At 32.5% G+C, this 14,410-nt stretch overlaps 1 protein-coding gene across 1 annotated transcript in view; it reads left to right on the forward strand.

Moving 5' to 3' along the window:
* LOC145296133 (uncharacterized) overlaps positions 1-14,410 on the forward strand; it is a 1,188,759-nt gene that overhangs the window by 396,692 nt on the left and 777,657 nt on the right. The window contains exon 3 of the mRNA XM_080142289.1: positions 9,506-9,674. Coding sequence (XP_079998415.1) covers positions 9,623-9,674 — 52 coding nt within the window. The 5' untranslated portion in view covers positions 9,506-9,622. The remainder of the gene's footprint in view (positions 1-9,505; positions 9,675-14,410) is intronic.

Below are 14,410 nucleotides of genomic sequence, written 5' to 3' on the forward strand. Positions count from 1 at the left end.
TGTAGCCAGACTTTTTTATGGGCACCCTTTAGATTATGCAGCCAGACTTTGTGAGCACCCTGTAGATTATGTAGCCAGATTTTGTGGGCACCATGTAGATTATGTAGCCAGACTTTGTGGACACCCTGAAGATTATGTAGCCAGACTTTTTATGGGCACCCTTTAGATTATGCAGCCAGACTTTGTGAGCACCCTGTAGATTATGTAGCCAGATTTTGTGGGCACTCTGTAGATTATGTAGCCAGACTTTGTGGACACCCTGAAGATTATATAGCCAGACTTTTTATGGGCACCCTTTAGATTATGCAGCCAGACTTTGTGGGCACCCTGTAGATTATGTAGCCAGACTTTGTGGACACCCTGTATATATATATATATATATATATATATATATATATATATGTATATATATATATATATATATATATGTATATATATATATGAAATAGTTGTTTTCAAGAAATTTATGGATATATTTTACGTGACAGGATTGCAAATGCTGACCTTGTTCCCATGTGGGACATTGATTGTACTGCGTCCTTCCTCACGAAATCACAGCAGCGTTGAACGGGACATATGTTGCGTATGTAAGAGGAAATAATTCCAAAGATGTTGATGTACAGTCAACTTGACAGTGGTCATGGGGCAGTATGCCGACCAATACTTATGTACAAGGGCAAATTAGAAAGAAATTTCTTAGCTGCTGAAATAAACCCCATGGCCTTGAATAATTTGTGATTGATCGTGATGAGTGGAGGTCTACAGGCTTCAATGGAATTATCAATAATGCATCATCAAGCATCGTAAAACTGCGTCAAATTAGAGAAAAAATAAAGTATCCTCCGCCGCCCAAGCCATATATTCCCACGATCCACACTCTTGCATAATTTGTAGACTTCTTTGTGGATCATTGGCTGGATTGAATTGTCATCTGCGATTCACACACAGAGTTAAATAGAAGAGGTTGTATATATATATATATATATATATATATATATATATATATATATATATATATATATATATACAGGGTGACGCCCCCTCCCCAAAAAAAAACATAGAAAGTATACCTAGAATATATGCTGTAGAACGGAGAAAAAAGGCCAAATACCCTAGTGTTTTGATGTGCTTTTTTGAATATAATAAACTAGTTATGACTAAAGTTTAATTTCATTCAGACAAAACACTAAGAAACGGGGCCTAATTCGAGTTTGGGCCCGTTTTTTGGGGGGTCACCCTGTATATGTATGTATATATATATATATATATATATATATAAATATATATATATATATATATATATATATATATATATATATATATACAGTCAAATAACGTCGCAGCTCACAGGAGCGATGACATCCAACAGATCGGAAATCCAAGTCTCGAGTTTCGCCCTCGTTTAGACTCATCAGTTAGACATATCCGAACACATCGCTACATACATACAAGCAATTATTAATAGAATTTTCAGAATGTGCGTATATGCACACACACATATTCTCTCTCACCCGCTATATATATATATATATATATATATATATATATATATATATATATATATATACATGTGTGTATTAAGTGTGTGTGTGTATGTGTGTGTGTTTATTTCATGGTGTTCCAATTTCACAATCACTTGTCAATAACCCGAACCGTTAATCTAATTGAAGACACTTCCTGTTTATGTTTACAACTTTGTCGTCGTTTAAAAATAGTTTCCATAATTTTCCGGTGTAGGTAATTCATAGACAATTACAAAACCTTTTGATATTTTCCAATTATTCCCAAGAATTCTTGTTTTCAACAATTTTTGCGCTCCGATTGCATCTAAAGTTCAATTTAAAAAAGAAAAATAACGAACGTTATTTTATTCTTGTAGAAAGAAATACCGAAACTAACGCTAAAGCTGGCGATTTTCTATATTCCATCTATTTTTAAGGTTTAGCATTATTGCGAATTTAGAACACTTTTATGTATGACAATTATACTGTGTCATCACACACACACACACACACACACACACACACATATATATATATATATAGTGACTAATTGACAAAAGACTATGTTTCAAAGTTCATGATGTTGACCATCTTATAATTTATTCCTTTAATTCAGTTGACATTTAGAATTCGTGACAGTATCTGTTTCGTAGTGCAAAATAAATCACTTAATTATTATACTAATTAGTGAATCTATTAATTGGTATAATAATTAATTTATTGATTCTGCACTAATCGATATAATAATTAAGTGACTGATTTTGCGCTACGAAACATATACTGTCAAGAATTGTAAATGTCAACTGAATTAAAGGAATAAATTATAAGATGGTCAATATTATGAACTTTGGCATATAGTCTTTGACATTTATTCACTATATTGCTCTGTAATTACAGTGAGCTTCTTAAATAAGGATTGTTATATATAATAAGAAAATAAAATATATTTTCACAGGAAAATATATATATATATATATATATATATATATATATATATATATATAGCTAGATAGATAGATAGATAGGTTAGATATCGTAACACCGATAATACAGAAATTGAATCACCAAGAACATATCGTATGTTTTTAGAAATATTACGCATACCAAATTCCTAAAAACACTTGAAAGCTATTAATTTGTCTCGGAACCTTTGCAGCAGATTACGATTCGGGGAGCTCAGTGTGGAAACATTACAGAGTAGGAAACTTGAACATCTACCTAACAGGATCTCGTACTTTTACGAGGCGTTAGGCGTCTTGGGTCGCATCACAATTAACATCAGCAGTTACGAGTGTAGATGATCACAAGGTTTATGACAACAGCATATTCTGGTCATTGTTTTGACTCTCGAGTATATATCTGAGAGCCACATCACTTTACATGAAAAAGATATAAGATATCAATCAGGGCTCTATGGAGAGATTTATCTTTAGTTGACCTTTGACAACTAAATATTTTCGTTTAGTAGCCAAATAGAAAAGTTACTAGCCAAACCCACATGATTTTTGGAATATGACATCTTCGTTGTGTGATGATTATGTACATCATAAATACGTTTCTGTATTGTTTAAGTAATTGTAAATCTAAATATACAACAAATTTTATGTTGATACTTGAAGGTATAAACATTTGAATTTCCTCAGATGTTTTTAAAAGCCTTTGTTAAAAAAAGAGTATATTGTTCTATTAAACTTTTATTGTTTAAACAATTTAACTTTGTTCGTTTTATTAAAAGAAAAAAAAGTTGAAAAGATATTTTTTCACTCAGAACTTTGAAAGATTGTCAGTGAAAGAAATCCATCGCCAAAAGATAAGCGTTTCATTATTTCTAGTCGCCACTTTGAAAAATCACTCGCAAATGCGACTGTTTCACTCGCAATGTAAAGCCCTGTCAATAGATATATACCTGAGAATCAAAACGGAATGTCATAGTCCTAATGATCACCCACAAAATTAAAATGAAACCGAGGTTGGATAGAAGAAACAGAAAACCTTTGTAATAATTGTTCCGAAACCACTTAAACGTAAACGTGATTGCATATTTTTTGTATACCATCAAAAATCACGTCGAAATGTGGGAGATATTTCTACTGCACTCTGTGTTAATGATTAGTTTAGATATGGAAGCCTTATAATGAATTCCATTATTGACTATCGACAGCCAATGAGTTTATTTCGCTCATGCGCGTGCAAAGTAGAACATGTTTTCTGACATGCAAATCAATTTTCATGTATTGAAAACCAAAATCCAATATCGATACCTGATTAATTATACTATTGAAATTATTTTAATTATAAACTCGATAACAATTTGACAAAAGAGAATCATGCGTCAACTTCGAAATTTGAATCAACTATCTGATTGAAAACGAAAACATTGAAAATATAAAGATACTAGCATTCCACCCGACGTTGTCCCCTCATAAAATACGTATAAAAAAATATTTTAATTAATGGAGGATTCTTATTTATTAAAAAAAAAACAAAAAAAAAACAAATAAAAAACAACGGAAAGAAACTTAGACATGTGCATACGAGTATTATGTTTTTTCTAAACAGTTCGAATCTTGAAAGTAAAATCAAATACTCAGACTGAGATCGAAACCAAAACCTATTACAGTGAGTCAAGTGCGATAACCATTAGGCCAGCTCGAAACGACTTAAAACGGCTTTTCAAACCTACTTATTCTTTACGGAAATAATCTGTCATGTGAACCATTCACGCATTTGCCTCCCTGAAACAGATGACAAACACATAAAAAGTCGATCACCCCACGAACGAACGTTTTCCAATTTTGAAACCTTAGCACACTTTTTTTCCGGATGAAAACCAATTCAAATATTTCCAACATGTCTGAATACTGTATATACCAAGATTCAAGTCTGTATATCAGAAATTCGTTAATATTAATATATTCGTTATATATATATATACATACATGTATATATATGTACATATATATACATATATATATGTATATATATATATATATAATACACACTTATATAAGAGTAACTTCGTCTGTGTTTGTGTATCTGTGTGTATCTATGTGTGTGAGTTCGTTCTATATGGAATCGAAAACGTTCAGGCCGATTTTTATGAAATTCCATATGAGTGACTTAATCTGCCTGATAGTGTTCTTAGAATGATTTTGTGTAGGAATATCTTCCTAAATATCGATAATCGAAATAATCCGATAAAAGAAAGCGATTTTGAACAAAGTTAACACCTTACACAGCCTAACATCACAAATGCATTTGAGAAGTTTTATTACTAACAAGCCGAATGCCCCACATATAAAATAAACATTAGGTTCTTTGATATGATAGGCGCGCGGTCGAAATGAATGTTTCTGTTTAAAGCACAATTTGACAATGATACTTGTCTTTTTTCATTTAAAACTTAAATTGAAGCGATTATCACCGCACAAACAGTAATGCCAGGCATATAAAATCAACAGTAGGTTCTTTGATATGACAAGGCGCGTTCGAAATGAATGTTTCTATTTAGAGCACAATCGGAGCATGATACTTGACTTTTGCATTTTAAACTTTAATTCAAGCTCTTATATATGAAAATGATTTTATAAAATAAACAGTAGGTTCTCTACAGTGCAATGTGCACTACAATATATTGTGAACGAAAGGCATGTAAAGCTTCCTCCAAGGGCATCGCGATGAGTCCCCAACTAGTATAGGAAATCAATTATTGAAAAATTTTCTTCGATATAGGGAGTGTGAAATATTCGTGGATCATCATTCAATCTTAGGCGAAGGCTGGTCACCCTACTATATATATATATATATATATATATATATATATATATATATATATATATATATATATATATATATATATCTTGGCAGTACTTCGCAAACGAAGATTCTATGAATAGGGTTTACCAACGTCGACTGCAGACACGCTTGTGGCTGACGAGCTCGATGCAGGACAATCAGGTTCGGCCAGAGCGGCTGCAGTCAAAAGTCAGGTCAGGTGTTGCTGCTGAGGTTTCCCGAATCTTTCTCTTGCAGCGCTTCTCCCGTAGATGCTCCGTGCGGGAGATCTCAAAGGAGGCGACAGCCTGGTGGACAGTACGTCGCCAGGTAACACGGTCAGCAGCAAGAGCAGACCACTGGAAGTGGTCAATCTTGCAGTCATCGAGGGACTTCTTCAGAGTCTATATCTTTTCTTAGGTGACCCTCTGTCACGACGGCCAGTAGAGAGCTCGCCATATAGGACTGTATATATATATATATATATATATATATATATATATATATATATATATATATATATATATAATTGTTAATATGTATTTAAAAAAGGTAAAGTTATAAAGCTAGTTTAAGAAACTTAGTGTAAGCCCTATTTATGGAAATAAGAAAAATAGTCAACTAGCGAATACGCATCATTCAGACTTCCTGTTGTTGGTTTATGATTATTGAAGCCCACCAAGATGGCTTAATAAGTTCTTATTTTTTAGTTTAAATATGTTAATTGTTAGTGGCCGATGGCAGACCCTTGTAATGTTTCTCTTTTCATAACTTAGATCGGTAGAGAGCATGAGTTGTACAGTGGCGCTTCTCCGATCTAACTCGTTGAACATTGTGTCACTTTCAGACATGATAAAAGGCTTCTATCGCTCTTGGGATTTGTACACAACTGGCCAACAAGTAGATGGTCTAAAACGAAAAAGAAAATGGAAACCGGTTTTAGATTAAACGGAAACGAAATCATGTCGCAATTTTCGGGCGACAATTCTATCGTTCCACTCTATATTAAGAGAAATTATTAGATGTTGCAAAGAATTGATAAAGAAGTCGATGAGGAACATGCGCAGAAAGAAAAAAAGTAAGCAGTAAACGAAGAAAGAAAAAATTGTAATTTCTTATCTAGTATCCAAAGCTAGGAAATCGTTCTCGTTTTTAATTGTGTTTTGCTATGAACGCAAAATTAGTAACTTGTTATAACTAATCCGCTATCGGACAGGAACGGATTCGATTTATTCCCGTGCAAGAATTTACAAATAGATACGAATTTTATGGTTTCCCGAGGAATATAAAACCGTCTCTATTTGATGATTGGAATTCATTGTTATTTGTTTGTGTTATTTGCGAAAGAGGCTCATAATTTTTCGCCCGGCAACAGTGTGCGTCGATGGATTTGACGAGAAAATCGTGGACCAAACGGCGAGAGGGAGAGTAGGAGAGGACAGAGAAAAAGAGAAGGGAGAAGTATTGGACGAGAAAATGATGGAAGAAATTGACAACGAGAAAAGTGATTCAGACAGATAGAGAAAGAGAGAAAGAGAGAGAGAGCGAGAGAGAGAGGGGGGGGAAGCGAGAGGAGATAAAATGTTGTAAATAATGTTGACGCCGTAAATTGTTTGTATTTTTATTTCGGCAGAAAGAGAAATGTAAAAAGCGAGCGAGAGTGAGAGAGAGAGAAAGAGAGCAAGAAAGAGAGAGAAAGAGAGAGAGAAAGAGAGAGAGAAAGAGAAAGAAAGAGAGAGAGAGAGTAAATGGGGAAAAGGGGAAAATGATTCGCAGGCATATTAGAGCAAAAACTCGGGACTACTGACACAGAAAAAGAAAATGGCGCATGTATATTATTTACTTGCGACTAACACATTTAGTACTTTTTCATCGAAATATTATAAAACAACAATAAAAAGAAGGTCGGCTTTCAGGATAACTGTACACCCCAAGACAGCATCTTGTTATAGAAGTCGGTTAATATTAAATTATTTTTTAGAGGGATAATGAGTAATTCACAGACAACTTTCGATGCTTTATATATATATATATATATATATATATATATACATGTATATATATATATATATATATATATATATATATATAATAACAATTCAAGTGACATAATGTTCCAACAAGATAATACACTACGCCATACGTCAAAAGTTTCAATGGGTTGGTTTTAGAAAAAGAGTATTACACTAATGAAGTGACCACCTTAATCTTCAACCCAAAAGCCCATTGAAACTTAATGGCCCGATCTCCAGAAAAGAGTTAGAAGTCACAGAATTCCATAAAAAAATAAAAAATAATTCGAGGCAAAAAATAATGTAGAAAATAAATCCTCCCATTTTGCAACAATTAAGATTTTACAAAAACGAATGAAAGCTATTTTGAAAGCAAACGGAAATCATGCATAAATTGGATTTTTATTGAAATAGATTAAATAATGTTTCCGCCGCGGTTTTACACGTTAAAATTTGAATCATGATTTCGATTCTTCATTGGTGCTCCATAATTTTGACCATAGCTGTATATATATATATATATATATATATATATATATATATATATATATATATATATATATCTTTATATATAATAAAAATTATATATATATATATAGAGAGAGAGAGAGAGAGAGATAGAAAAAGAGAGCGAGAGAGAGAGAGAGAGGCAATTTATAGAGACATAAATCATCTTCTGCAATTAACCCGATCAAAATAAGTAATACTCTACCTAAGTAAGTAGCGCAATTTATATAAGAAGTGGAATATATGGTTTGAAGTAAAATTAAAAAAATATTTTTTTGTATATATATATATATATATATACGTATATAATAGAGAGAGAGAGAGAGACAGACAGACAGACAGATAAATTACACATAAATATGTAACACAAAATTTATATATATATATATATATATATATATATACAGGGTGTCCCAGAAGTCGCGCACCATATATTTATATTTATATATTTTTTGTTTCAGATTTTATTCGGCCCAGAAGTCGCGCACCATATATTAATATGTATTCAGGCTGAAGGTGAACAATTTGAGCATCTATTGTGATTTTGATTAATAAAATTGATATTCATTGATATTCATATTTGTTTTTATATAAATCTACATGGTGCGTGACTTCTGGGACACCCTGTATATATATATATATATATATATATATGCGTGATGCGTGTGTGTATGTAGTGTGTATAAGTTTTTAAAATTTGTATTGTAGATTTATTTTTCATCTAAATTTCTTCTATATAATGTGTAATGACAGGACAATTCAATTATTTTCCCGATTCCGAGACAAGACGAATCAATTTTTTAAAATAAACCTCTAAATATTTAACTATAAAAGTATTTTTACGATTACCATAAAAATACATGTTGAAGTTGCAAGTATTTTCTCAAACGTAATATTACATTTTTTTTAGATTTTATTTTTACTCGTGTTTTTATTGACATTTTTCTTGGTATTTTTATTGGTATTTTTCTTGATATTTTAAAATAAATATTTAAAAAAATATTTTACCAGAAGTTGAAAATTTTAGTTAAAATAAAATCGAATAAAATAAATGAGGATTAAAAAAATGTTTTTTGCATCGGAAAATAGTTACAATGTTCCCGATTTCGATACCCTAAACGGTTCGAATTTTCCGATTCCCGATTCCGATTACGCTTTATAGCCCAAACACTAATTAAATGTCGAAATCATGATCGAAAGTAGTAACATTTTTCACACAAAATTTCGGACAATGTAAACTCTAGTCTTCTTCGAGTGCGTTTCGTCGAACTTGAGTCTTTATGGTATTTCAAACGGGATCATTTATTTGATCCACGCATGTAGATTCTTTTCATTCCAGTAGTCAAGTAATTAAGCAATTGGATTACTTGATTCGCAATATGGTCATACACAATCCCGAGTTCGACAGAACGCTCTTTAAGACATATCCACGACATGTTTCGTCGTGTATCTCTATCACCATGCTACTCAGAGACCTAATACACAACCTACAAACTGAAACGTAAATAACGCTCGGCAGATTGAAAAAAAGTGAACAGAAAATATAACTGCTGTATGCTGTATTTAATGAAACGCGTCTTGATAACGATTGCTGCCAATATATATATATATGTATATATATATATATATATATATATATTTAATGATCTATATCACTATGTGTGTTCTACTATGTCTAATTTTGATCGTCTTGATCTGTTTATTCCACAGATATCACAAAGACTTTCCACAGAGTTCCTGACACGATTATTACAAGCGAAAAACATTACAGTGTTTCTTCCTTCGAACGATGCCTTCCTAAACTTTCGACCGGAGAAATATGGTTTCATGCCTTCACTAGATTATGATTCATTGAAGACCATTATGAATTATCACATCGGTAAGTAATCCATTTCGTTATCTATTTACTCGAGAATGGTTGGTTGGTTGTTTTTGTTTTACGGCATATCAACCCTTTTCGGGTTATTTAATGCCGAATCCAAAGATTTTTAATAGAATATATTTGTTGTTTTCAAGTCGGTTTCTCTTTAACCCATAGTTGGGACCCTAACAGGTACTACCACTCCGGATCAGAGTGGACTTGGGAGCAATAATAATAAAAGGGTGGCTCCACACTCCCCCAAAGCTCACAAGCTGGGGCCTCACGACTGGATATAGTTTAAGGTCATATCCAGGACCCCCATTGAGGGACTTTTACACTCTGCAGGGGGGCAGTCGCCGTATTCTAATACCCCACCGACAGGGCGACCTTGGCTGATAAAGGTTGTCATGACGCCTATAACCCACACACACACCACCCCACACAGACAGACAGACATATATATATATATATATATATATATATATATATATATATATATATATATACAGGGTGTCCACAAAGTCTGGCTGCATAATGTAGCCAGACTTTGTGGACACCCTGTATATATATACAGTTTTATTTATAGTATTCCCGATTTTACATATATATATATATATATATATATATATATATATATATATATATATATATATATATATATATATATATATATAAGTGTGTGTCTGTCATATCTATCTGCGTAAGTATACTTTGATAATTAAGTTTCAGTTTGAAGAAATATGGTATAATAAAATTATGGGGTGTTCGTTCGCACCTTACCTCCATAGAATGGAAATGTGTCACAAAGTTTAACAAGGTTTTTTAATATAGATCCGCAGAATATTGTGATAAGTGTTTCAGTGTGAACAGGTATGGTATAATAAATTATGGCGTTTGTCTATTTTATTTTTACTTTCATCATAGTTTGCTTTTGTTTTGATACCCCCAAATTCAACCAAAATTTACAACCTTCCAGTTCATAACCTATCATACTTTCATAAATCAGATTCCATTTTCTGTAGGCTGTTTTTGAACCCAGTCAACGACGGGTACTTTTGGTTATATATATATATATATATATATATATATATATATATATATATATATATATATATATACGTAAGAGTAATTTTATTATTCATTATATATATAAATATATATATTCTTACCCCTCTCTCTCTCTCTCTCTCTCTCTCTATATATATATATATATATATATATATATATATATATATATATACATATATATATATATATATATGAATATGTACATATACGTATATAATTTTGTGAGCAGACATGGCGATCGTCTTGATGTCGAAATTTCCATCTCCGATAGACGGCTGTCACTAGCCATTTTTTATGAAGCCGCCATATCTGTCATGGTTGAATCTCTTATCCTTTCAAATCGAGACAATTAAACCGAGATTTAAGGCCCATTTTCTATTCTATTTGCTAGAGAAGAAACGAAACAGGACAGATCGATGACGAATATCGTAAAGATCGGAGCGAAAGTAAATGAACGCAAGAATTGAAAGGAATAAAAAAAAGAAACTAAAAAATTGAAAGAGTGAGAGAAATGGCCGACATAATGAAAAAAGAAATAAAAGACAAGAAGTCAATAAAAAAGAGTGTTTATGATTGATAAACAAAACAAAACAAACAAAAAAAACCCAAAGAACTTTAAGAAATATCAGTAAGAGTGAAAACTTTTTCAAATGACAAAGAGAAACATGCAAAACGAACATTCGATATTAACTCGAAACATTACAAACAAAATTGCCATTTTAAACAGAAAAAATTGTAAACCTGACAAACCAAAGACATGCTATTTCGAACGAAAAAAAATCGCAAGCATTGCAGACTAAAGTAATTCCTTTTTTAAACAGGAAAACTGGAGAATGACAGACCAAAGAAAAACTTATTCCAAACAGAAAAAAAGGAAGCATAACCGTTCAAATAATTGTTTTAAAAAACCAAACTGCTTCAAAAAGGGCTGATCCCCAAAATTTGCTTTTAAATAGCCCAATCATCAAAACTAGGAAAAAAAATATGAGAGTGACCTCCCTTTGATATGGTTCCATTTTCGAATATTATTATGTTAGATTAATTATATATGACTAGAGGGACCTTTTGAAATTCTACAGCGGCATCTGTCATATATATTATATTGCTGTTTGTCATTCTGTGGTTATTCAGCGTTAATGGAAAACTTGCGATATTATTGTAGCCCTTTTGTTAAAACTGTAAAAGTATTTATCTAAGTAATCTGATTAATATAGTGTCAGAACATATCTAAGTATTACTGTGTATCTTCAATATACTTTTAAAAAATTTGTGACATATTCCCATTTTATGGACGTCCAGAACGAACGGAAACCTCGTGATATTATTATACCATCTTTAGACAGAAAAGATACTACGCTTTGATCACAGATCAAGACGGTATGTTTTAGTTTCACGTACGGCCTAAAAGCAACATCCTTTTTTAAAATTTAATTTCACATTGCGTCTTCAGTGATCGACAGATCCTATTTATAAAAAAGAAGTAGAAGAAAGTGATTACATATCACGACCATTAAATTAGCGTTTCTATATGCTAATGATTTCGTTTTCGTAGTATGCTATTACCTTGTATGCCTTTTTAATAAATATGATCTCCCGATCGTATAATTTATAATATGGAAACCCTGATACATATGCGTACGTACGTTCAAGTTGTTAATATATATATATATATATATATATATATATATATATATATATATATATATATATATATATCATTATTGTAATGGTAGGAGAACGAAACGTGTAGTAATATTGATCTGCAGCGGTTCTTCACCGAAAAAAGAAGGCAGCGAAACGTTACGCAAAAAGGGAACATTCGAAAGAAACAAGGCAAATAAGGAAAATATCTTCCAAGGTGTGCAGGACTAAAGAAATACATTATAAATTGCCTCTTACAACGTGATTTTATTATTTGTATTAAACTATGTAGCACAATGTTTCTTTGTACTGATTAATTTTTCTAATCGTTTTATATTAAAAATACTCTTTATCTTTGCCTAAACCTAAACGTAGATTCCATGAACAAAGTTTCTTTCTTATAACTGCACGCCTATGGATTTGCCTTTTTACCTGCTTTCCAGCTGACTACAATATGGTTGTCTTCAAGTCCAACGTAAACAAGTTCTTGATGAGGCGTTCCACTTAAGTTAACAAATTTACCGAATTTCCATTACTAACGATTACTATATTGTCCAATTGACTACTGTGCAATCTTTAACCCTTATCCTCGAGATGCCTCTTGACCTTGTTAAGTGGTGATGCCTAAAAAAAACAATGTACACTATTTCCATGTAAATATTAATTAACTAAGTTTTGCTGTGTGTTCTTTGTTTTTCTGTCAATAACTACTTTGCTCTATCCAGAGACACATAAGCTTTATCAAAATATACTTGTTTATATATATATATATATATATATATATATATATATATATATATATATATATATATATATATATATATATATATATATATATATATAACTGGGCCTCCGCTACCTTATGGGCCAAGGTTCTTTAAACCAAAGGCTAAGGGTGAGGTAACCCTGACAGAAACCTCCAGAGGAGCTTAGGCCCTGTCAGCTGCGGCATACATAACCCACCAGCGTGTGGAGTATGCTCTGGTGCCCAGCGACCTAAGTCCCAGTCAATGGCATAGTAGGTGAAGAGGGCTCCCGTAAGTCGTGGCGAAGGCAACCTCTCTAGGATAAGGAAACCACTGATATAAAACCTTCGGCGACTGATGCTTCCAATGATGTTGACTTGCTCTTCTTTTTGGTTCAATGTGGCAGTTGTTTAGAGAGTGGGATTGTCTCGGTGCAAAGTCTTTCCTCACTATAAAAAGCTTCAAGCACAGGCATTACTTGATATGCAATGGAATATACAGTTTGCAATCAGTGTGTATCTCGATAACAAAAAGGTTGGCTTTAGCCTAAAATGACAAACGGACATTCAATGAGGACTGATGCAAATGTTGGTGTCAATGGTAATAAGGCTCTGGAACTTTCAGGGTCTGGTCTGGTAGGTGTTCGGGGCACCACAGCTTGGACCCGGTCATCAGTGAATGTGCAGGACTCTAGAAGGTTCATACAAGTGACCGTCTGGCACGTGCTGCTAGTTGCGCTCATGTTTGCGTCATTTGAGCCAGAGATATGTTAAGTAATGGCAATACTCGAGAACGAGTTGCTGTCATCATGTATATATATATATATATATATATATATATATATATATATATATATATATATATATATATATATATATATATATATATATATATATCATTCCGTGGAATTTTCACAGGTCCAGCTCGTTTAGATTGTGAGGCGTTTTTTTTTTTAATTTTTACGAAAGGAAAAAGCAAAACGCTAAAAAAAATATCCAAAATCTTATTTTACTGGTTCTAATATCGAATAAAAAGAACTATAAATTAGCTGAGATTGTACGACTTGTGAATTTGGAATCAGCAATATTCACTAAAGCCGATCGGTTTGGGAGAAAGAGGCGGCAATCTGTGTTATGGGCGTCCAAAGCAATGGCGGATATAACACTGTCTGCCATTTTGAGTCGACGGCAAATGGAGATGCGATAAATACGAAACTCATATAATAACTTATTGAATCTCTGAATACAAATAATGCGCTGATGTATTGTCGTGCGATGACTTTCCAAAAAGGTGAATATT

Source organism: Euprymna scolopes, chromosome 16 (assembly GCF_053919585.1).
Source record: "Euprymna scolopes isolate OS-2025 chromosome 16, ASM5391958v1, whole genome shotgun sequence".
Classification (NCBI taxonomy): domain Eukaryota; kingdom Metazoa; phylum Mollusca; class Cephalopoda; order Sepiida; family Sepiolidae; genus Euprymna; species Euprymna scolopes.